Genomic DNA, 14,089 nt, shown 5'->3' with positions numbered 1-14,089 from the left:
ATATGTGTATGTGTTTGTGCTGGGGTTCCTCAGAGGATAGTTGAAGGAGCTTTGTGTAGTGGGGTCTGTTGGTGGAACTGTGCAGACAGTATTCTGTATCTTCTGGGTTTCTCTTTTTGGCATGAATGGCTGATCCATATATGAGAGTGTCTCCTACTGGCACAATGGGAAGAACTCTGTGTGTGTCTTGGAGTCTGTCCCCATCAGATGGAAGGCTTGACTCTGTATGTGGGTTGGGTGTGTTCCCCTCTGGGATAGCAGTGCCAGCTGCGCGTGATTAGGCTGTGGTCCACAGATTAACAGGGCAAAGTCTTAATGGGATTTTGTAGGGAGTGCTTTCTGTGGAATAAAAGGTGCGCTGGGAGTAGGGGTCTCTCTGTGAGTCAGAGTGATGCACATCTGGAGAAATGAAGCAAATGTTGGTGCTCTATTTTTTAAGCAGGTTCCCTTTAGTGTGGGTATGGGATGCAGTGACTGGTTTGGGCATCTTGCTATGACTCCAGGGGGACTGAGTTTGAGTCCTTCTCTCTGGACTCATACTAGCTGTTGCCCCTGTTAACCCCACTGTGGATGAATGCCTGGGCAGGCAGTCTGGGGTTTCAGTGGCAGCCAGATGCAGTGCTGGTTACATCATCCCTTTGTGTGCGGTTGTGACAGGGAGTGGTGTTCCCTAAGCTGGCTAGACTGAGGGGTCAGTAGGGCAAGGAGGACCTTTAGTCTGGAAACAGATTTAACTGAGTGTTGAATCATGATCAGTGAGCATCTCAAATTGGGACAGCATAAAGGAAAGAGCATGATTACAGCAGGGGAGATGACAGTCAGGTAGAAGAGGCAGAGACTCTTTGCAAGCTCTGGACTTTCTCCAGGCCACTCAGTGTCAAAGGACCTTTCCTCCAGGCAGGTCAGTACCAGTGGCCTGAAAACACAGATGGGCATTGCATGCTCACACTGCAGTGGTGGCTGCCTGGCTAGTATGCAGGAAGAGAAAAGGAGCAGCACAATGCACAGAGACCAATAAGAAGTGGTTTGTGCTAACTATCTTCCATTCACAGCTGTCTGCCAGCACTGCGAGTTACCACAGGGCTTCTCTGCTACTGGGCAGGATGGAGGCATGTGGGGGGTCACTCACATGTCCAGGTGCTGTGGTGTGGTATCTGCAAAAGGGAAGGTCTCCCAGCAGTGTGGAGGAAGTGGAGGAGCAGCTGATGGCACTCTCCAGTGTCCTCAGATTAGGATTCAGCACTGATCTTGTGTGCTTTTCTGCTGGACAGTTCCCAGTGCACACTGGACAGAACAGGAGCAACCACAGCATCGTGCCCCTCCCATCAGAGCTTCAGATAGGAGATCAGTGGGGTCAAGGACTCTCTCTCTGCTGGGGCTTTTCTCTCCTCCTCTTATCTGAATCTCAGCAGGGCTCTGGACATGTGTAGAACTGCCAGGCAGCTGATGGTGCAGCCTGAAGGGAACACAACTCCCTCCCTCAGGTAACAGACAATTCCAGTGTTGGGCAGGACAATTCAAGTCATGATATGAATAGGTGGTATTTAAAGGGAGGTATGAGCCTAGTGTAATTGATGCTCTGTTTTAAGTAGGGGGAGACTGATTATGTTGGCCAAGGCTGGTTATAAAAGAGACCAAGCAGCTGTGGGTTACTGATATGCTACAGAATGTATTGCAGTTCTTATCTCTGGCACGTACCAGGCATTTCCCCCTCGAAATCATTTGGTTGACCAGCCACCCTGCTGTACATCTAGGACTGCCTGTCATATTTATTACAGGCAGTGTTAGTGTGTTCCTTCTCTTCCACTGTGCTCTTGGTGTTTGATCCCCATGCAGCTGCAACTTAGGCCTCCACTACTTAGATTCAGTAACAAGCAGGCTAAAATGAGATGCACTTGGCCGTTTAGAGAGACCAGCAGCCAGCTCCCTAAACATAAGGGCAGCAGCACCAGGAAATGCTTGATAAAGCATTCAGTGAATTAGGGGAGAAAAAGTGTAGAGAGACTAGGGGCTTCCCCTCACGTAGCATGTTTGCATTTGCACTGTAGCAATACCAACCTGGGTACATCAGTGTAAATTATTGGCTCACTGAGACCTGGTAAATTGCTCATCAGGATGTCATACTGACAAAATGAGCTTTGTTGAGTTGCATTAGGGTCCAGTGTATGTATGTATGTGTGAGAGTGCATGCACACACGCATGCACACACATGTGCATGGGGCAGACAGACAAATACATTGGCTTGAAGAACCTAACAATAGGAGATTAGAAGCCTGGATATTTAATGTACAGGAATTTTGGGGCACAAGCCTTCTCAGTTCTATGCCATGTGGCTGGCTTGCACGTCTCCAGCATTTCTTCAGGGCAGTCCTGCAGTGATGAGTGTGTTTGCTGAGGAAAGCATTAGTTTCATACAGTCAGACTAAAACTTCACTTGAAAGGACTCAAGGTTGGAAGGGTTTTGCAGAACACTCCAGCAACCTTTCCCCTGAAATGATGTTTTCTTTACAAACATGCTTCAACTTTTAAAAATTACAAACAAAAATGAAACCACAAATGTTAAAATGCCCTAGAAAGGAGCAGGCAAGGGACCTGGTCATCTCTCCACTTCCCTTCAGCCTGTCATTGCTCACCACTGCTGCCTCCTTACATACAGCTGACACAGTTCAATTTCCTTTCTTGCTGTGCTCTGCAGTGGACATATACTGGTGTATGGACTGATTGTCGCATGTGGACTGATTGTGAGTTATGCAGTAAAATTGTCCACAGGAGTTTGGCCTTCAGGGCCAGGTTAGAACATGGTCAGTTTTTCCATCGTGAGGTGTTACAAGAAGTCATACTAGATGTTCCTTGTGGTCTCTTCTGACCTCCAGAGCTATAAATCTCTTAGTGACTGGTAATACAGTGGTGGATCTGTGTGGCAATGTATACCAGCAGCAAATGCTGTCACAGTCTCTCTGAAGGGTGAAGCTGGAGGAAGGGAAAAGGGCACCAGAAACATCTGACATTTTTTAGCTCCTGACCCAAGTTAGGGACTTCATGGGTTATTGGCTTAATCCATCTTCCCGTCCAAAGCCCTGTCTCCCAACCAAATCCAAAATGAAAAGACGTTTCTTCTTTTCCTTGCTACCTGAGAGAATTTGTGACAGTCTGTTCCTCCCAGCCCCCAACAGGCTGTGCTGGGAACTTGGTTCTGCCTCACCCCACCTCCAGTGAACATTTTCTTCTATGAGACTGGGATGTAGAAACAGTTCTCTCCAGAGTTTGGTATTCTGGTTCTTGGTTTAGGCCATGCTTCAGACTTTCCTGGTGATTTCAGCCAAGTTGTTTAGGGCCTCATTAGTCTTCATAGACAGTTGTCATCTACTAACATAGCTAACTGCCTCTCATTAATCTTCATAGTTAGAGCAAGGAGACATCCCTCTCTCTCTCAACTCAGTTACAGACTGCCAGGAGGCCTCTTTCAAAGCAGAGGTTTGATTTCTTTGCATCTCAGTTACCATGCCTGTAAAACATGTTTAAGGATACAGACCAGTCCTATGCTGAGTTCATGAATGCTTTGGGATCTCCACTGGGATGGCCCAATAGAAATACTAAGTCTTAATATGCATCAGTTGACAAGCCCCCAGTCATGTGCTGGGGCATTACCTGGAAGGATTTCTTGCATTACCCCTCCTTCACCCAACAGCTATAAAAAATAACTTAATAGAAACTAGAGACTCAAGGATGAAGACCTCTACTAATGGCCTGTCTTTTAAAGAGATAGTAAATAGATGACAAGTCCAGGAATGAGTCTGGTGGGGACCCTAGCCTGGTGGTGGGACCCCTTTCCCTGCTGCCTCTCCTTCCCTGGGCAGGTCTGGTTGGTATTCTTGCACCTGGACTGTTTTTCCAAAGTAGTCAATTGCATGGTTGTGCCATGGATGGAAAGGGAAGAGCTTCTTAGACTACTAGTGGTTTTGGCGGTAAAAAGAACAAGCTGTCTTCCAAACTGACAGCTCCTTCCTTCAAAGGAAATATCCCAAATGACTTGAAATTGGCTCTCAGCCTGGCTGCCTTCTTCAGAGGGAGTAAGTGACTGAAGCCAGGAACAGTGTCTCAGAGAAGGTGAAGGGGCTGTCTCTAACTTAGGAGCAGCAGACTTGCTGTGTTAGAACCAGGTTTGTCCATCCAATACAGTAGGTCAGGCACAAGCCAGTCCTTGATTCTTCAGAAAGAGGTAAGAACCTAGGTGAGCTGTGCAATAAGTTATACAAGCTAGAAATAAGGAGAGAAGCTCTACTGCATCTCCAGGCTAGAATGAAGGGATAAATACTAATATGTTTAGTATTAGAAACTCTAAAACTCCCATGGAATTGGCAAGATGGAGATTTGGTTTCTTCTCCAGGCTGGTGTAAAGATTCGTCAATGGATAGTGTACCCCAGCCAGCTAAGGGCATGCTGGGATGTCTGTCTTGGGCTGTACTTAATGAATCTGCCAAAAGAGAATCCCTGTTTCAGTCCCTGTTATTGCAAACACATACTCATCTCACCCAGCTGGCATGGACTGCTGAGTTCATTTAATTTTCCATGAAACTTCTTTTCAGAGGAAAGAGTCCAAGTTTGACAGAAGTGAGCAGTAAGTTCCCTGGCACAGTACCATCTTTCCAGGTATGGGGATGTGCCATGGTTACTTCTTGTCCCAATATTTCATGAGACAGTCTCCTTTTAGACAGCCTAGATACAAAAATCCTCTTGCTACACCTTTAAAGTCAGCACTACTTCTTCAAGTGATAACGATGGAGGAGTGGAATGACCTATCATCATAAAGACCATGTTGTTTGGGGCTATTGGGTGGAAGAATCCAACTCTTAGCACTGAGATTTCTCTCTCTTTCTTTTGTCGACACCTGCTGTTGATTTCGGTTACATAAGTGTAAAGCCAGAATAATTTAATAATTTAGTCTAGATTTGTGCCAGTGTAACCAATATAGAATGGGTCCTGGTGGTCATATCCTCTTAGTAGCTGGGATGTTTGTTTCCAATGGATTTTGTTCTTTTCAGCTTGGGGGACATGGATTTTTCCATCCCAAATCCCTCTGCCCAGTAACCTCAGGGGAATAGAAAGAGTTGTTGATTCTGTCCAGTGGTTCCAGAGAATAACAGGGAATGCCATACAGATTGTAGGCAGCAGCAGTACCCAGAGCTGTGGTGGTCTGTTTAATGGTCACTAACCATAATCCTGGAAAGGCAGTTCCTGTTCACAAAATGTCACTGTCCATGTGTGCTTGTTTATGCTCACTCAAAAAACAAAACAAAACAGGATTTTCATTCCTTTACCTCCTTTGGGAGGGCTGGCATCTGTTGGCATTTTCATCTCCTTGCTAGATGAGAGTTAGACCACACTATAATTTAAACACCAACAGGAACATGGAGCCTTGTCTTTACTAGGACCCCCCCACCCTGCTAAGTGATGCAGCTAAACAAGAAGTAGCAACACTAGAAGATTTTAGCAGAGTTTCTAAGCCTTGGAGTCTGCCTGCCATGTTTTAAAAAAGCCCAGATAATAATTAACATACTACAGAAAACTGGAGCTTCAGCTATGCGGTGACTCCTTAGTAAGTCATAGAATCATAGAAAATTAGGGTTAGAAGGGACCTTAGGATGTCATCTAGTCCAACCCCCTGCTCAAAGCTGGACCATCCCCCAACTAGATCATCCCAGCCAAAATTTTGTCTAGCTGGGTCTTGAAAGCCTCCAGTGATGGAGATTCTTTCCACCACCTCTCCGGGTAACCTGTTCCAGTGTTTTACTACCCTCTTAGTGAGAAAACTCTTTCTAATATCTAACCTAAACTTCCCTTCCAGCAACTTGAGACCATTGCTCCTTGTTCTGTCATCTGCCATCACTGAGAACAGTCTAGCTCCATCCTTTTTCAAACTCTGCTTCAGGTAGCTGAAGGCTGCTATTAAAATCCCCCCTGTCTCCTCTTCTCTAGACTAAATAAACCCAGTTCCCTTAGCCTCTCCTCATAAGTCATGTCCCCCCAGCCCCTTCACCATTTTTGTCACCCTCTGCTGGACTTTCACCACTATCTCTACATCCTTTCTGTAGTGGGGGCCCGAAAACTGAACACAGTACTCCAGATCTGGCCTTACCAGTGCTGAATGGAGGGGAATCATCACTTCCCTTGACCTACTGGCAGCACACCTTCCAATGCAGCCCAGCATGCCATTAGCCTGCTTGGCAACAAGGGCACACTGCTAGCTCAGATTCAGCTTATAACCCCCACTGTAACCCCCACGTCCTTTTCTGCAGAGCTGCTGCCCACCCAGTCAGCCCCCAGCCTGTACCAGTGGATGGGATTCTTCCATCTTAAGTGCAGGATTTTGCACTTGTCCTTGTCCTTGTTGAACCTCATGAGATTTCTTTTTGCCCTGTTCTCCAATGTGTCTAAATCACTCTGAACCCTAGCCCTACCCTCCAGTATATCTACTAGTCCCCGCAGCTTGGTGTCATCTGCAGACTTGCTGAGGGTGAACTCTATGCTGTCTTCCAGGTCATTGATGAAGACATTGAACAAAACTGGCCCAAGGACTGACCCACTTGATACTGACTGCCAACAAGACACTGAGTCATTGATTACTACCCTTTGAGCCTGATGCTCCAATCAGTTTTCTATCCACTTTACAGTCCATTCCTCCACCCTGTACTTTCTTAGCTTGCCTGTGAGAATGTTGTGGGAGAGTGTGTCAAAAGCCTTGCTAAAATCAAGGTACACCTCATCCACCAGTCTCCCTACATTCACAGAGCCAGTCATCTCATCACAGAAGGCAATCAGGTTGGTCAGGCATGCCTTACCCTTGGTGAATGCATGCTGACTGTTCCTAATCACCTTTTTCTCCTCCACGTGCTTAGAAATGGATTTCTTGAGGATCTGCTCCATGATTTTTCCAGGGACTGAGGTGAGGCTGACTGGTCTGTAGTTCCCTGGATTCTTCTTTTTCCCTTTCTTAAATAGGGGAACTATGTTTGCCCTTTTCCAATCATATGAGACCTCTCCTGATTGCCGTGAGTTTTCAAAGATGATGGCCAATGGCTCTACATTTACATCAGCCAACTCCTTCAGCAGCCTCAGGTGCATCCCATCTAGCCCCATGGACTTGTTCACATCTAGCTTTTCTTGGTCCCTAAACAGTTCTTTCATTACTGAGGGCTCACCTCCTCCCCAAACTGTGCTGTCCAGTGCAGTAGTCTGAGAGCTGACCTTGCCTTTGAGGGCGAAAGCAAAAAAGGCATTGAGCACTTCAGCTTTTTCTGCATTCTCTATCACAAGGTTGCCTCCCCAGTTCAGTAAGGGACCCACACATTCCTTGATCCTCCTCTTGCTACTGACATGCTTGTAAAAAGACTTCTTGTTACCCTTCACATCCCTTGCTAACTGCAACTCCAATTGTGCTTTGGCTTTCCTGACTTCATTCCTGCATGCTTGTATTCCTATGCAGACACAGCTTTTCAGGATAAATCCCTGATTTTGCCATTACAGCTTATGACAGATCCATGAACTCCATAAAAAGAAGCACTATTTTGTCAGTATAACTGCAGCTACACCAGGGATTTTGCCTGTATAAAAATGTAGTGAAATCCCACCCCTCGCTGACAGTACTTCAAGACTGGCAAAAGGTTGAGCGTAGGACTGGCCTAATTATGGACAACTCTCAGGCGTATCAAAGGCAGGAGAAAGGTATTGGGGGAGGGATTTTTTTTATGAAAGTCCCTTTCAGAGAATAAACTCTGGCCCTGGCTTTGCAGTAGGTGGAAACAAGTCCTGCACTCTCAGAGGATGGCTGTCTGTTGGGCTCTGATCTTCCCCAGGATGTTCACACCTCCCCCTCAGCCTTTGAAGTGGGATGCACAGTTTGGAAGCTGCCTGGCTCCCTACTGGGGGCATTAGGGGCTAACTAAATCTCAGGATTCTTACCCTGTGAGGTAGCAACTCATTGTTCTGGGGGACAGGGAGAGAGAGAGACACCTGATGGGCTGGAATAATTGAAGGTCGATGCTGGTGTGATGCCAGGGGAGTGCTGAACTGGGCAGAGCGTGCAAAGCATGCTGGGTCTTCTTATTGCACCCAGGCTGCTGCTGTGGAGCCTGAGCTGCCTCATCCATGGGAGTGCTGATGAGCTAACTCCCTTTCTGTTCAATTCAAAAAGACTTTGGCTTTGTCCACTCTGATCTGCTCAATGCAGCTATTTTGGCAGGGAACAGTAGCTGCCAACATGCACACACAGCCATGTATGTACTTCTGGAGCGTTCACACACCTCCCTTACAACAGCTGACTACCAGAGTGTGAACCACACCCTGGGAAAGCACCAACTGCAGAAGGGACCATGGCAGCCAGCAGAAGAATGACCTACACATGCCTTTTGCCAGCTATGGATGGCAGCAGAAGCCTTGCTCCACTCAGGAGAAGTGGCAAAAAGGAGGGTCCTACTGCTGTTGAGGTGCATTAGGGTTGGATGCACTCAAATTGCTGATGCCAAAACTTTGTAGTGTCAACCAAGCCTCTACTGCCTTGACAAGCCATTGAGCATAGAGTGACACAGTCCATGAGTGTAGAGATGCTTAAAATGCATTTCAGGCACTCAGACAGGAAGGAGTGCAATAACAGATCAATTAATAAACACCATGCATAGTTCTTAAGGAGTATGTTTCATGTACAGGTTCCAGTATACTTTAGAGATGTAGAGTAGTATTATCATGCCCATTTTACAGATGAGGAAACTAAGGCACAGACAAGAGGGAGTCTGTGGGAGAGGAGTGCTTTGCCCGATGTCGTGCAGCAGGCTTCTGGCAGAGCCAGGGGTAGCATCCAGCTTTCCCAGTTCCCAGTAAGTAAGAGCTCCTCCTTTCTGTACCATGTATACTCTAGAAGCTCCTAGTTTCATGAGCCGTATTTATAAATATACTTAAAATAGAGTATACAAGTATGGCCAAAATATATGTATTAGTTAGCACTCTCTCTTATTGACTGTTTCTTTTCCTCTTAGTAATATTCAGCAGTGTTCTAGCCCCTTTAATAACTGGCTCTCAAAAAGAGTCCTAGAAATGTCAGCCTGGCAATTCCCCACCCTTCCCCCCACCTTCCACCCAAGGATGTAACTCTTTTTATTACCATTTTATCAATGGGAGACAGAGGCACAGAAAGGTTCAGTGACTTGTCTGATGTCCCAGAGCTAGTTTGTAACAGAGCTAGGGAAAAATCCAAAGTTGCCTGAATCCCAGCCTATTGTCTTAACCATAAGGCCAGTCTTTCTTCCTTAGACCGTGGTCTCTTATGCTGTCTGCCTGCCTGTCTGTCTTCCTAGCTCTTTGTTCTTTCTCCTTGAGAAAAAGTTGGGGGCCAGAGTAGGGGTGTAAATATCAATGAAATGTCCCAAACAAAGAACTCTGCCCTCATCCCTGCAGAGAATCCCAATAAGTTACAGTTGAGCTAGAAGCACCCCCCACACACAGCCCTCCCCTGAGGCGAGTGGTCTTCAGGCACAGCCTTCGGCATGCTGACCAATACTGCCAATAGCAAACGATCAATTGATCAGATCCATGTATTTCTGGCTAGCTGACACCAGCACTGCCCTCTTGCCAGCCTCCAAACACAGGCTTTGCCTCTGCCTTTCTGCCTTTGAAACAGGGTTTCACATGAGTTGTAGCGGGTGATTCACTGCTTGTTTGCTTTTTGTTTAGGGAGGATTTGGCTTCTGTGCCGTGCCTCGGAGCGTTCTCCTTGGGAAGGATGGATCTGCCGCAGCTCTTGAGACTCCTTCTCACTGCCTGTGTGTTTGGCCTGACCCAGACAGTTAACCCCTTTGTAGGTCAGCAGACTCCCCCTGACCCATGCTATGATGAGAACGGTGCCCCTCGGCGCTGCATCCCTGAGTTTGTCAATGCTGCATTTGGAAAGGAAGTGCAGGCCTCCAGCACATGCGGGAAGCCCCCCACTCGCCACTGCAATGCATCAGACCCTCGCAAGGCACACCCACCCTCCTACCTCACTGATCTGAACACTGCTGCCAACATGACCTGCTGGCGCTCTGAGATGCTCCACCACTCACCACAAAACATCACCCTTACTCTCTCCCTGGGCAAGAAGTTTGAGGTGGTTTATGTGAGCCTGCAGTTTTGCTCCCCTCGTCCTGAATCAACAGCCATTTTTAAATCTATGGATTATGGCAAAACCTGGGTGCCTTACCAGTATTACTCCTCCCAGTGCCGTAAGATCTATGGCAAGCCCAACAAAGCCACTGTCACCAAACAGAATGAGCAGGAGGCACTATGCACTGATGGGCAGACAGACCTCTATCCGCTCACTGGGGGCCTCATTGCCTTCAGCACCCTGGATGGACGACCCTCTGCCCAAGACTTTGACAACAGTCCTGTGCTCCAGGACTGGGTGACAGCCACAGACATCCGGGTCATCTTCAGTCGTCCGCATGTGTTCCGGGATAAGGGAGGTCGAGACAATGATGAGGAGGATGGTGGGACCAGTTCATCTCCGTACTACTATGCAGTGGGTGAGCTTCAGGTCGGAGGCCGATGCAAATGTAATGGGCATGCCTCCCGTTGCGTGAAAGACAAGGAAGACAAGCTGGTCTGTGACTGCAAGCACAACACTGAGGGCCCTGAGTGTGACCGCTGCAAACCCTTCCATTATGATCGGCCATGGCAGAGGGCCAACACCAGAGAGGCCAATGAATGCTTAGGTAAGAATTCCCCTCTTCCCCTCCCAACTGTAATCAACCAACAGCTGGGAAGAGTCTTTCAGGAAAACAAGGAGAGATGCAGTGGGACAGCATTCTCTCTGTCCATATAATTCCCACTGGCCTGGTTCTGTAGTGGCCAATAGAGTCTTGCCAGGGATAGATCTGGTTCACTGTTCTGCTTCTTGGGATCTCCAAGAGAGAAACTGATTAGGTTTGGACAAATTAAGAACTTCTACCATCCCACGCACCTTTTGGTTGACACCTACAACTAACAGAAAACCCACATACTTTAGAGGTTGGATAAACTTAAGTAATTTTTTTTTTACTTCTTCATTATGTTTCAGGGTAGCAGTAGATCAGGGTTGGGCAAAATACAGCCCATGGGCCAGATATGGCCCACCAAGCACTTTCATCTGGCCCACGGCACCCCACAAAGTATTGCACCCTTCCCAGCCCCTCCACCCATGAGGATGGGAGTGAGGCTTCCATGTGTACAGCCCCCCAACATATCCTATTGGGCCTTGCTCCCACCCTCTTGGGTGGAAGGGCTCTGCCTAGCCAGCAGCTTCCAGGCAGGGCTCCTGCTGCAGCAGAACCTGCTTGCTTGGGGCAGCAAATAGGGAAGCGGCAGGGCTGGTAGGGGGGTGTGGAGTTGCAGCTGGGCAGAAGCGGGAGTGCAGCGCAGGGCCTGTGCCCAGAGGGGCAGCAGGAGTGCGGAGTTCAGCTGGACAGGGTGTGAATGTGAGGCAGGGGTGTAGGGACCCCCCCACATTCTCCCTATGGCATGCAGCAGTAGGTGGAGAGGTCAGGGCACTTCTGCTTGGAGCAGTCGCCTGGTGGGGTGCAGCTCCGGCCAGCGCTGCGTGGAAGGAGGGGGTGGAGCCTACTCTATTGCCGGGGCTCTGCAATGCATGCCTGCAGCTCCAGCACTCTCAGTCGAGGTAGCCCCGTGCTGGAGCCTCCTGCCTCCCTTGCTCCCTGCTGTGCAGGTCCCCACATTCTGCAGGGAGTGGAGGGAGCCCCACCCCCTGTTTCTTCAAGGAGTCCAGTGTGGGGCTTCCCTGCTGCAAGTGTGGAGTGTGCAATAGAGGTGGCCAGTGTTGTGCTGGGGGCGAGGAGCGCACCCCCACGGAGCCTGCCTGTTTGTTTCTATCGCAGGGGCTCTGAGCCACATGCTTGCACTCGCAGTGGGGAAGCCCTGCGCTGGACTCCATGGGGAAGCAAGGGGCAGGACTCCCTCCACTCCCAGCAGAGTGTGAAGATTGGTGCAGCAGGGAGCAGGAGCAGTCTCCAGTGCGGGGCTTCCCCAGTGTAGGCACATGGCATGGAGCCCCTGTGATATGGCAGGCTCTGCTCCTTCCACACATGAAGCGCTGGCTGGAGCCATGCCCCATTGGGCACCTGCACTAGGCACAAGTGCCCTGACCTCCCCGCCTCCTGCTGCTGCTGTTGGTAGTGGGGGTTGCACACCATGGGGGCAGTGTGGAGGGAGTCCCTACACCCCCTACCCTCCCTCACACCCCACACACCCACACCCTGCCCCCACATCCCCCACTGACATATACATACAGCCCAGCATACCCTATGCCCCCTACACAGCCACACCCTCTCACAACTGCCCCACACACTTCCACACTGCACCACACACACACACTATAAAAGTGACACTTTATTTTTCAGTTATTATGCAATCCCTTCTATGTACAGTAAACAATCACAAATCATGACAAATATTTTTTGTAATAAAATTAAAGTATGTTCTAGTCGGTGTTTGACTTATAGTGTATGATTTGGGTTTTTTCTGGTTCTAAGATGGCAACCCCCCTCCCAAAAGGAGCATTGTGGGGGGAGGGGAGGGCCAACAAGGGGAGGGACTTCCAGTGGCAAAGGTCTGGGGTTAGTCCATGAATTGGCTAGTAGCAAAAGTGACAAACTGTCCTGAAAAGTTTATTATCATTGTTTACTGTTAATATGGTGCCATAAACATCAAACATGGCACTTTACAGCACAAAAAATGCTCAAGGCTGGATCCTGCTCTTAATTATGTGGTGTAATGAGGGGTTTATTTTAGTATGGGATATTAGATTACACCAGTGTTACGCTGGTATGAGTGAAGTCAGAAGTCAGTAGGGTTGGCTGGGACTTTTCCATAGATTTTTTTTGGTTGAAAATGCTGATTTGTTGAAACCAAAGTTATGTGCGAGGAAGGGTGGGTTTTGGTGAGTCACTGGGTTTGCAAAATTAAAATGAAAAAAAGTGTTGACATATTTAAAATGTCCCAGTTCAACATGTTCTAAACAAAACCTTTCAGGTTTGAAATAAGTTGGGGTTTTTTTAAATTGAATTTAGGTTACAGCTGACCTGATCTGATTTTTTTTCAGGATAATTTTTTAGATTTTAGTATTTTGTTTTAGTTCCAGGTGGAGAAATAAATGTCAAAATGGCATAACTCTGCCAGAACAGGAAAATTGATTCCTACCCAGGTCTAGAATGCAGCCCTGACTTCCACAGGAGTATGAAAGCGAAAGAAAAGAACCGTGTCTTTAATTGGCTATAGAGGCTAATAGTGTAGAGGATATTGGACAGGTTTGTTAGTTTTTATACTTAACTCCCAAGTCAAACCCCACCTTTCTATTAAAAGCATTATATCATAAGTATTTTTATAAGGACCTACAACCAACAGGTCAAAAGAGGACACTGATTTTGTGAAGGTGTCTCAAAACTGGACTCTGAAAATCTGAAAATGTATCAACTAGTATATTTTCTCTCCATTCTCAGAAAGAATCAATTTTTTTAACACTTTCAAAACACAAAGAAATGTGAACTCTTCCCTCACCCCAGCCTCAGGTGGAGATCCAGTCTGGGATGGTTCAGAGTGCAAGGGGGAAGTTCAGGTAGACCAAAGTCAGAAATAGGTTCTTAAACTAGGAAAAATTGATCAACCTTAATGAAAACTCCTTGCATTTTCTGCAGGCCATAATAAATCAAAGCGTCACTGGGCACTTTTACACATACTCCGACGCGGTCTGATTAGAGCAGATCAGAGCAGACTCGATTAATCAAGTCTGCTGGAGTGTTCCAATCAGAGTGCTCCAGCATCTCGTGTATTCAGCATCCTTGCATTTCAAAATGGCTGTGGGGGCACTTTAACTAAAGCTTGTCAAATAAACTTTAGTTAAAGCACCCCATTGCCATTTTGAAATGTGGGATGCTGAATACATGAGGTGCTGTGGGAATTTTAATTAGAGTGGCTCCTGAGTACCACTCTAATTAAAATCCCTCCACCCCTACCCCAGAGCACATGTACAGAGCACAGGGGTACATGTGCTCTGGGGTAGGGGTGGAGGGAT

At 47.6% G+C, this 14,089-nt stretch overlaps 1 protein-coding gene across 1 annotated transcript in view; it reads left to right on the top strand.

Moving 5' to 3' along the window:
* NTN3 (netrin 3) overlaps positions 1 to 14,089 on the top strand; it is a 122,353-nt gene that overhangs the window by 21,528 nt on the left and 86,736 nt on the right. The window contains exon 2 of the mRNA XM_019507652.1: positions 9,724 to 10,739. Within this exon, the coding sequence (XP_019363197.1) occupies positions 9,773 to 10,739 (967 nt within the window). The 5' untranslated portion in view covers positions 9,724 to 9,772. The remainder of the gene's footprint in view (positions 1 to 9,723; positions 10,740 to 14,089) is intronic.

Source organism: Gavialis gangeticus, unplaced genomic scaffold, assembly GCF_001723915.1.
Source record: "Gavialis gangeticus isolate Ggan-Ray unplaced genomic scaffold, GavGan_comp1, whole genome shotgun sequence".
NCBI lineage: Eukaryota > Metazoa > Chordata > Crocodylia > Gavialidae > Gavialis > Gavialis gangeticus.
This window is presented reverse-complemented; position numbering and strand designations above follow the sequence as displayed.